Genomic DNA, 12,077 nt, shown 5'->3' with positions numbered 1-12,077 from the left:
TTTTTTGTGTGAATCCATAATTTTACAAACAATTCATTCACTATTTTGATTTTCTCAATTGAAACTATCAATTTGTTCATCAATTTTTCTTCAGAAACCCTAATTCTTCAAATTCGTCCGAAGGTATTGATTTTTCTTCCGATTTCTTATTTAATAATCGAATAACTACAGTAATTGAATCAAATAACAACTTCTGACTTGATTTACGTGTTTTTTCCATAATTTTCAGCTTTAACGATGCTGAATTCAGACGAGCAAACTCTTACTCTGCTTGATAATGTTGCTGATAATCAAATAACGATGAATTCAGGTATAAATTTGTGACATAATGCTGATATAATAACTGTTGTTATTAGGTTGATAAGTTTTTTGTTAAAATTACTGATTGCATGTAGATTGTTTTCATATTGTTACTCATTTTGTCGTTATAATAACAACTACATAATATCACAGTAATTGCATGTAGCTTTTCATTCATGATATCATTCAATATCTAGTATTTGAATAACTGGATTACAATAATACAATAACTGACATACAGTATTAAAATAACTTTGTTATTACATTAAAATAACTGTGATGCATTGTGCTGGACTAGGCTACCAATCTCAATAGAAAAACCTCCCCCTCTCTGATAGAATAATTGGATTTGTATAATACAATAACTGCATTATAACGTTAAAAGAACTGTTGTACCAGAAATTGTTTTTTCATAATAAATACTATTTTATAGGATCTGACAAAAAAATCCTTACAATAACTGCTCTTTAAAAATGAAATAACTTTAATATTACATTAAAATAACTGTGTGTGAATTGTGCTGGACTAGGCTACCAATCTCAATAGAAAAACCTTCCCCTCTCTGATAGAATAATTGGATTTGTATAATACAATAACTGCATTATAACGTTAAAAGAACTGTTGTAGCATAAATTGTTTTTTTCATAATAAATACTATTTTATAGGATCTGACAAAAAAAACCTTACAATAACTGCTCTTTAATAATGAAATAACTTTAATATTACATTAAAATAACTGTGTGTGCATTGTGGTAAACTAGGCTACCAATCTCACTAAAACCCTCCCCTCTCTGATAGAATAATTGGATTTGTATAATACAATAACTACATTATAACGTTAAAATAACTGTTGTAGAAGAAATTATTTTTTTTCATAATAAATACTATTTTATAGGATCTGACAAAAGAATCCTTACAATAACTACTCTTTAATAATGAAATAACTTTAATACTACATTAAAATAACTGTGTGTGCATTGTGGTGGACTAGGCTACCAATTTCACTAAAATCCTCCCCTCTCTGATAGAATAATTAGATTTGTATGATACAACTGCATTAAAACATTAAAATAACTGTTGTAGCAGAGATTGTATTGTTTTGTTTTGTGTAGAATCTAAGATATTGAAATTAATAATACCATAACAGTTCTCCTGTTTAAATGTTTCCAGGCATTGAATTAATACTACCAATGCAACAACTTTGTCTACACCTACTGTTGCATCTGAAACAGGAGAAAATACTATCCATAATCTGGGATTGAGATATACTCCAGGTGGCAGTGAGGAGTGGATTAGGATGGTAGAAAATGGTTTCAAGCCTGCTCTGGGGGTTAATGTTTGTAAAGCTGGAGTAGGCAATAGTGTTTTACAATTTATATGTTGTGGCTTGTGGTTTGATACCAAGAAAGTACACACAAACAAGATTCTGTGATGGTTTGATAGACAAAAAATCAATGGTCTACAACAGACATGGATTCAAAGAGGATCGCAAAAAAACTCAAACCTGTTGTTGAATTTGAAAACACATAAGAGAAAAAGAAGAGGAAAAGATCTGTAGAGCCAAAGAAAACAAAAATAACAAGATTTGGTTGCAGGGCAAAAATACGGTTTTGTGCTGTATTCAATGACCTTAAGGAGCTAATAGGGTATGCCATTGATACGTTTTATGAAGGTCATAATCTCAGACTCCGCTCACTCAAAGAACGGGAATTCAAGAAAAACTTAAGAACACTTAACCTTTACATTAAGCAGACAATTGTTAACAATTGTAAACTCAACATCGGGGCTACCAAGACATTTAGAATTCTGGTGGAACAATCAAATGGGTATGCAAACATTGGTGCATCTCTCACAGAATTCAAGAACTTCAAAAGAAATATTAAATGTTATATAGGTGACAAGGATGCTGACATGATTCTCGATTATCTAAAGGCGTTTTCTGAATCACAAGATGGCTTTTACTATGCTTATCAAGTTGATGAGGATAACTGTTTGGCTAGAATCTTTTGGGAAGATGCACAAGCAAGAATGAATTATTCCTTGTTTTGGGACACCATCACCTTTGATCCTACTTACGGTACTAACAAGTACCACATGGCCTTCACCCCATTCACTGGTGTTCACAACCACAAAAAATCAGTGACTTTTGCTGCTGCACTTGTTGATCATGAGAACGACGGGTCATTCATTTGGGTGTTTAAGAAGTTCCTTGATTGTATGGGCAACAAGGAACCTCAGTGCATTCTTACTGATCAAGATCCGGCAATTAAACTCGGGATGCGTTCTGTATTCAAGAAAGCAAGACATCGCTACTGCATGTGGTATATAATGAAAAAACTTACCGATAAAGTTGAGTCACAGATTTGTAAAGAGACTGACTTTGTTGAGCGGATATGTGCAGTTGTTTGGGATACTGACTTGGGAACCCATTGAGTTTGAAGAAAAATTGACTCAAGTGATTAATGACTTTGAGTTGAATGATAATACTTGGTTGACATACATGTATGGCAAAAGGCACAGATGGATACCTGCTTACTTTAGGGATTTGCCTTTAGGCTGCCTTTTGAAAACTACACAAAGATCAGAGAGTCAAAACAGTTATTTCAAAAGATTTGAGTGCATAGATGACACACTTGTAGAATTTTGGTTGTGTTTTCAGAGTGCAATGGAACAACAACGCTATAATCAGAGATTTCTTGATGCTGCAAGTGACAGCACATTGCCACAGGTTTCTTCTAAGACAGTGATTGAGAAACATGCCTCTAAAATCTACACACATACTGTTTTCTATGAGTTCCAAGAGCAAGTGCAAATGGCTCCCTGTTCGTGTGCCGTTAGGGAGTTTTCTGAGCAAGGAAACATGCACATTATAAATGTTGAAGATGCCTACAGGAAGCATAGAATTTTTCAGGTTATTCAATTTTATAAACATAATTGTCTTTTTACTTTAACATACAATAACTGCGATAAAAGAATACAATAACCGTGTTTTAACATTAAAAAAACTGAAGGGCTTCTACCTTGGTGTTCATTGCTAGTCTGCATAAAATAATTCATGTTGAACTATATAATAACTATGTTTGCCTTTTAAAATAACTACACTGTAATGCAGGTTTCTCACAATAACGAATCAAAGGAAACAACATGTACGTGCAAGATGTTTGAGAGGAAAGGAATCCTTTGTAAACACATTATATGGATTATATCAGGAAAAGGATTGCAAAGCATACCGGAGCAGTACATCAAAACCAGATGGACGAAGAAATCATATAGAAAGCCTTTGTATGGACTGGATGGAAAGTTATTGCAAGACTACGATCCCACTGATTTGAGAAAGTTGGAATTATCAAGGGTATGCTCTGAGTTTTATGCAACAATAAGTGTTCTTAACTCGATGCCCGAAACTCAGATCAAGGAGCTAAGTTTGATGCTTTTACAATTCCGAGAGAAAATAAATCCAACAAAAGAGAGCTTGACAAAGGAACAAGAAATGGAAATGCTCTTAGGCTGTTCAGCAAAATCAAATATTACTGTTCTTCCGCCAAAGATTGCAAAAAACAAAGGAAGCGGCAAGAGAATGAAATCAAACAAGGATAAGGCAATTGAGAAGGCGACCAAATCGAAGAGGCTATGTAATAATTGCAAACAAATGGGACACCATGACAAGAGAAACTGTCCTAATCCGTTTGTTGAGCATGCTTTGGAGGAAGAAGATGAAGAGGAAAATTAAATGGAGGATGAAGATGAAGAAGAAGAATGAAAAATGCATTACGCTTTAAAATAATCAAGATTACGCTTTAAAATAATCCATATTATACTTTACAATAACCGCATGATTGCAAATAATTGTGTTAGACTTTTTACAAATAATCAAGGGTATACTTTACAATAATTGTGTTAGACTTTTACAATAATCAAAATTATGTTTTACATTAATTGATGTTGAATTTTTTTGCAATTGTTCTGATTTTGTTCATTTAATAATACCTTGCGCTATTACAATAATCATGTGAAAACTTTACAATAATCACAGTTATGCTTTACAATAATTGATGTTGAATTTATTTGCAATTGTTCTGATTTTGTTCATTTAATACCTTGCGCTATTACAATAATCATGTGAAAGCTTTACAATAATCAGGGTTATGCTTTACAATAACCACAATTTATAAAAACTATAATTTACAATAATTGATGTACCAAAATTCCATAAAAATATAGTACCAAAATTATATAAAATATAGTATGTTTGTTTACATGATTCTTGTAAACAAACATACTATATTTATGTGAATGTTTTAAAATCATCTATGCTTTACAGTAATTGATGATAAATTTATTTGCAATTGTTCTGATTTTTTTCCATAAATATATTAATTTGATAATGCTTTACAGTAATTGATAATGCTTTAAACTTGCCAATTTGTTACAATAATCAAATATATGCTTTAAAATAATTGGGGAAGAGCTTTACAATAATCAGCTACATGAGAGCTTTAAAATAATCAGAGATATGCTTTAAAATAATTGGGCAAAATTTTTACAATAATCAGCTACATGAGAGCTTTAAAATAATTGCATTTGATCATTTGAATAACTGTCTGGAATTATTACAATAACAGCTTATAGGCATTACAAAAACACTATCTGAAAAAAATTGTTCAATCAATCAATAACGGCTATCTAAACATTAGATTATCCGACAAATCCATCTAGAATTGTTCACTAAATCCATCTAGAATCAATCAATTGTTCTTTTATGTTTTTCGCCGAGAAGAACCTTTAACGGCTGCTGTTTTAACCCTTTTCGTCGCCATTCTTCGATCTTTTAAAAGATCTTTCTCTACTTCCAATATACTCCCCCTCAAAATTTTCACTTGTTCCAAAAGAGACGCTCTTGAATCGTTGGCATCTGACATCAACAAAATAGCCACCATCTCAAGACATATAGGAATCCTATCAACTCTCTTCTTAACCGAATACAATCCCTTCTCGTGCTTCCCTTCATATGTGAACATGTGAAACATGGTGAAAAATCCCGATTCCTTATCAGACTTGACATTCTCTTTCCATTCAAAATCAACATTCACGAATGTAAATGTGTTAATGAGAACTCCTTCTTTTGCTGTTTTCCTTGTATCCAAAAAGTCAGAAAAACAATCAACCTACAACATGTACAAACAAAAAAAAGAATTAGAAAGCATGAGTATACAATAACAGGTTTAAAACAATACAATAACTTTGTTACAGCAATACAATAATTCTGACTAAAAATAGAATTTGTATATGATCAGGAGTTAGAAAAACGTACTGCAATCTTTGCAAGTCTGTAAAAATTGGATTTTTCCCAATCTTTATGCGACGTATGGTCCAGCACGTCAACCGTCTTGTTCATAAAGTTCACACAAACACAAAAGTAGTACTTCTCTAAAGACACTGGGATGGAGACAAGGTCCACATCGATCTCAGAGTTTACAACATTTTCACCTAAAAAATAGGACCAAAACCGCACAACCTTGTCTTTCTGGTTGTCAGTTACAGCATCACTATCCCCTCCTTGCTCCAGTATGTCTTCAAATATTCCCTATAAATAGCATAAAAGTGTGAAGAAAATTGAAGATAAATGATTAAACATTTTACAGTAATTGCACAATGAAAAACAGATCATACCATATGTTGTGTCCCAAGGAACATCATCACTGGCGCTTCTTTCTCTTTAACCTCCATGAAATTCAAGACAACTGACCAGGCAGCTATTATGCGCAACTCAGTGTAATTTTCGAACTTTGTAGAAAGAATATTAGACCTATCCAAGATAGCATTGCCCGCAGAAAACAAAAGTTCACTGCAAAGGAGTAAAAAAAAGCTTAGTAATATTTTAAAACAATATAAAAAAAAAACTACCAGCTACAATAACTGAGTTTTTCATAATACAATAACTATGTTAATGTAATACAATAATCGATTATTGTATTACATTAGCATAGTTATTGTATTATAAAAACTCAGTTATTGTAATTTATAAAAATGATAGAATAATTGAACTTGTAGAATACAATAACTGCAATACAGTATTAGAATAATCACACAAACTTGTTTCTCATTGAGTTTGGAGAAAAAAGAACATACTCATTTGCAAGATTGTAATCATCCAAGAAACAATAATCAACAACTTGTTTCTTCTTGCTTGGCATAGCACGTGTATATCTGCTGTTAGCCCTCATAACTTTTGAAACAACAACAAGATTTGTATCTGCCTTGCCACAATTTATTGAGCAGCCAAGACCATCAGAGTTCGGTCTACAACCTCGGCCTGATCTAATCATCCCAGCGCTCATAGGTGTATCAGGCATACTCTTTTTCCCAGGCCCCGGAGTACCTACACCATCATCCAGTTCCTCTGCCATAACCCTAGCAGCTTCCAAATCATCTGCTTCAGCCCTTGCCGCTTCTAACTCAGCTAGCGTACGCTTCTCAAGCAAAACAGGCAGCAAAGATGCCTTTGCCTTTGTAAAATCATCAACCAAATCCAACAACTGTTTCCTAATTTTGTTGATATCGGCTAAAACCAAGATGGCAGCTATCTCAGCTCTATATATGATCCTTTTCAATGGGTTATGCAACTCTGATGTGAACAACTTCCCAACATAAAACATCATATGAATCATGACAAAAACACCACAATCCAAATTCTGGGACCCTTCCGATTTCCACCCAAAAGCCACATTTACAAATTTGAAATTGCAGACCTCACTGCCTCTTTCAAAACCTTTCTCGACAAGAAAACTACCAAATATTTAAACCTGGTTACATTTTTAAATCAAAATTCATCACTCAAGAACAAAAAACATAACTAAAATAAGTACATGAAAACAAAAACTTATAATAAGGTACATACAATAGAGTTGGTAGCCAACACCCAGATACTATCTTCAAAATCATCATATACACGATTGTCAAGATAGTCCACAGTCTTCCCCACAAAATTAACAACAACACAGAAAAAATGATCTCCAAAATGAACAGGGATAAAAACTTGGCATGATAAAACAGGCATACATAAACCTTTGCTATTCTCAACGATAAAATAATCAACATAAGAAAGAAAGAAGAGAAAGGATTGGAAAAATTACCAAATCGGCACCAATGTCAAGAGAACCTTGGTTGTTCTCAATGACAGTGTCCCAAGCATTACAAATTTCCTTTCTGTATAAATCTTTCTCATCATCAGCAGCTTTGATAAGGTTAAACAAAGAAACCTATGAAAAATATTACCACACTATAAGAGAAAATGAAGTATTACAATTGAAAAAACATGGTTAACTGAATACAATAATTACTATTCTACTTTACAATAACTATCATTACACAATACAATAACCTCTATAAAATTTAAAATAATAAATCACAAAAATAAAAACACAATAACAGCTTCATTATAATACAATAACCACACTAATATATTGAAATAATAAAAATAAAATAACAAAAACTGAAGAATAGGAAAACTTGTTTAGCTGAATAAAATAATAGCTAACATGCTTTACAATAATCAAGTAACTAAAATAGAATAACTGTTATAACCATTATAAATTTACTGATACAGAAATATATAAAAAAAATTTCACATACCGAATGACTTGTACAAAAAAAACTTCTTGTGGGGGATAACCCTTTCCCAGCCTTGACCAGCATGTCATTAAGTAAAAATGACCAGCAATCAATCATGTTCGATGTATTCATAGTCTTAGGAGACAGTGAAATAATGTCATCTCGAGTTAACATGTTGTGAAATGAAAACACAACCAAATCCTCCCTGCCACATTGAAACAAATTATATAGTAAAAACAAAAACACAAACAACAATAAAAGCTTTTAAAAAATAGATATAATAGCAAAAAAAAAAAAAAAAAAAAAGAGAGAGAGGAAACGAAAAACATATAATGCTTACCCAATTCGTAGGTCATGATCGTGCAGAAAACACTAATCAAGTACAGTCTTCCTCCGCATTAAAATAGGAGCAAAAAGCTCCTTGTACTCGCACAAAAAAAACAGACACTACAACTGCATCAGGATCGGGTGATTCACAATCTAAATCACACCTTATACCACAATTCCCAAAAAACGTATGCTCAGGCATAACGTCTGAATGCAGCAGGTAAGCATTTATAACAGAACTATCTTGCATTCTAGCCCCAAGAAAAGCCTCGTTGACAACTTTGTTAACAACGTCATCCACACTACTCAAGTGCACAGCTTCATTCTCAACATCAATATTATCAATGCCGTCATTAGTTGGCACCTCCTCATTCGGTTTCTCAACCGCTACATCAGGGATCTTATTTTTACCTTTCTCCCGAGAATAAACCACCTTATATTTTTCTGGATCATACGCTAAACCCCCATTCCTTTCATCTTTCCCCCTTTCATGCTCCTTGCAAAAACTTTCATACAACGGCAGTTTACTTCCCGCCTGTTTCATTTCCTCAGCTTTTTCACAAATAAAATTGAAATATTTAGCGAACAAAGAATCATCGTCACTAATGAAAGCAGGAGTCAAAGAAACTGAAGTGGTTGTAGAAGAATCTTCAACTGTTGAAGAACCACACTCCTTTCCTATCGCTTCCTTCCGTTGCGTGTACAAATGGAGAAATATCTCAACATCCCTCTTCATCATCAAAAAATGTGCTTGGGAAACCTAAGCAAAACAAAAAGAATAAAAGAATAATTATACTAAGGGGTTGTTTGGTTGCTTTTTAAATTCATGGGAATTGGAAAATCATGGGAAGTAGCTAAATGAAGTCTTGTTTGGTTGCCCAATTCATGGGAAATGGAACTTCCTATGGAACTTCAATTCCTACATGATGTAGGAAGTCACTTACCTAGGCCCCCCTAGGTAAGTGGAAATTCCCACATGAATTAAAGTTCCCACATCCAACCAAACAACATTTATACAATTCACATGATTTTCAAGTTCATATGAATTTAATCTTCCCGGGAATTCTATCTTCCTATGTTGAACCAAACGACTCCTAAGTCTTTACAATAATTATACTAAGTCATTACAATAATTGAAAAAAATAATTGCTGCAAAGCTTTAAAATAACTACACTACACCTTTACAATAACTACAAAAATGATGGGAAGAATGATTCGAACTTACATCAGTAGCCTTTGCTTGAATACCATCACCAGTATCAAAACAGTCAGGCAGTTCCAGATACTTTTTCCCGGGTTCAGGTTATCAACAACGACTGCACATAACTCAGCAGCTTTTGCTTCTCTTAAGCGTTTGCAGACAGGATAGACACCATTGACATATTCCCCATTCCCTAACGAACCAGAATTGAGCTCTAAAGTACCCCTACAAATAAAAGACTTCTCATCCCAGTGCTTGATAAGAGGAGTCTCAGAAGACATTGTATATTCCTTAAAACGTATACGATGGAAGTATGCCACCATAACAACAAGTATGCAACCACGCAAAGTAGACAACCCAGTTCTACACCGCTCAACACCTTCGACTAATTTATCAAACACATACCCACACCAATCCAAATGGTGGATACGTGAAAAATCTTGCACCGCTTTAAGAATTAAAAAGTCAATTCCATAATTTGAAGGGGGAGCAAGGACAATGGACATAACATAAAGCACAAACAGCCTCCGAAATTCATCTCCCCCATCATCCCCCATAGCATTAATTGCATTATAAATAGCAGGGATAGTAACATAATTTGTCCCTTCTACATTAAACTTCTTCCGGAACTCAGCTTTCAACGTTTCTTGTGAAGACAATAAACTATGTCCAGTGTAAACAACCTCAACCTTATCACCACTATTTGGCAATCTAAAAACATCATACACATCATCTTTTGACAGAAAAAATTTGACATCTCTTGCTTGAAAAATATGAGCAGTTGCATTAAAGTGTTTTATAAACAATGGTATAACGCCCAATGGCAAACTGTTCACTTTAAAATCAAGCAAACCACCAAATCCGATCTCAAAGACAGCCTTTCGCTGATTTGGACCAAGTTGTTGTACCAGATTAACCAAACCATTAGGACGACAGCTCACTTTAATGTTTGCAGCACTGAAATGGAAAATCAAGCAAAATATAAAAAGAGTGACACATCAAAACAAAGGAGAAATAAACAGAAACTCATAACAGGGGGCAAGACACATATACTCACATATTCAATCTTCGAGTTCCAGGAACCTTACTGAGCTTGTTTTTTGGAAAATTTACTTTTGAGCGTTTCAAATCAGCTTTATTACCATCTTCAGGCTCCTTATTACGTTTAGGACCCATTTGTTTTTATCACTGAGCAACAAAATACAAAATTATCAGAATAAACACAAAAAATATGATAACAAGTAATACAATAACTGAGTTTTAATAATACAATAATCAGGATACAGTAATACAATAACTGGACTTGACTAAAATGATAACTAAATAATACTACGTATAGAATAACTAAATTACTATATTACAATAACTATCCCAATACATTACAATAATAAATATCACTATATTACAATAACAACATAAATATATTACATTAACAAACTTTTCATATATATTAAAATAACTGGACTAGACTAAAAGCTGACTTTAAAACACTAACCAAAGATCAATAACTAAAATAATACTCGGTACAATAACTGTAACACCCTCGAATTTCTCATTTTGACATTTATAATTTATTTAACCATTCTATTACTTTATTTTGTACTTCTAAATTATTTAATTTTTTTAATTTTTTTTTTTTTAAACTTGATTTTAACAAAAGCTATATTTTTATAAGCTTATTTATATAAAAATAAATATTTGTAGTCGGATAATATTAATAGCGATAATAATGATAATAATAATATTTCCGTTTAAGTTATAGACATATTTCCGTCTATTATGAAACCGTCACATTTCTCTTGTTAAAACTAGATTACTCGGACCAACCACATTTGGACAACATATATATACACTCACTTATACCCTACACTTAAATAAATAACTTGGTCTCACTCTCACACTCACCAAGTGACCAATCCCAACCCACTTTACCTTTCTCCCTTCTTTTCGAAAAAATCGACAAGCAGCAACAACAATTGCATTATACACAGGAGCCTTAGATTCCATTTTTACGCCACACAAAAACTCAGATTCCGTCTTCATTTCTCGACCAAATTTGCTAATTCTCGTTCCATTAGCTTTCTCTTCTCATTCTCCTTCTTTGTAGGTAAGAAAGAGTCAAACTTTCCTCCTATCCTTTTCTGACCGTGTCCTTTATGGTTCGAAAATCCCGTGCTAATCGTTTCCTTTGTGTCTAGGTGTGCCATTGGACACCCGGAGTAGTTTTGAGCCGGAACCGTGTTCGTGGTAGAGCAAATAAGGTAACGGTGATGGGATTACTCGACATTATGTTGAAATTTATATGTATTTACATGTGGTGTTAATTTTTACAAAACAAAGTTTTTGTCTTGGCGAGTTCATGTGGTGTCCTTTGAGACGGTTTTATTCGAGTTTTACTTATCGATTTTGAGAAAAGTTGGTACCTTTGGATTCTTGGTAAAGTGGGTAATCATGTTGGGTAATTTGTTTGGATGAATACTATCATTTTCATGCTTAAAATTTCGTCTTAAGACGGACACAAAAATGGACATAAAACCGTGAAACAGGGGCTGTGTTGGGGCGTTTTGGACGCGATTTGTGGGTTGAAATGGTTGTTGGTTCGAGTCAATTTGATTGCTCATGTCTTGTGTGCATATAC

General features: G+C 33.3%; 1 protein-coding gene across 1 annotated transcript; it reads left to right on the top strand.

The window, feature by feature from the left end:
• The first annotated feature begins 237 nt into the window (after positions 1–237).
• LOC141627635 (protein FAR1-RELATED SEQUENCE 9-like) lies at positions 238–4,951 on the top strand. The gene is made up of 6 exons (XM_074440867.1): positions 238–310; positions 1,533–1,692; positions 1,896–2,586; positions 2,702–3,211; positions 3,413–3,932; positions 4,923–4,951. The coding sequence occupies exons 1-6, from the start codon at positions 238–240 to the stop codon at positions 4,949–4,951; spliced, it is 1,983 nt and encodes a 660-aa protein (XP_074296968.1).
• The last annotated feature ends 7,126 nt before the right edge of the window (positions 4,952–12,077 follow it).

The sequence above is a fragment of the Silene latifolia genome, chromosome Y (genome assembly GCF_048544455.1).
Source record: "Silene latifolia isolate original U9 population chromosome Y, ASM4854445v1, whole genome shotgun sequence".
Lineage (NCBI taxonomy): Eukaryota > Viridiplantae > Streptophyta > Magnoliopsida > Caryophyllales > Caryophyllaceae > Silene > Silene latifolia.
The sequence above is the reverse complement of the archived record's forward strand: the minus strand, read 5'-3'. Positions and strand labels throughout refer to the sequence as shown.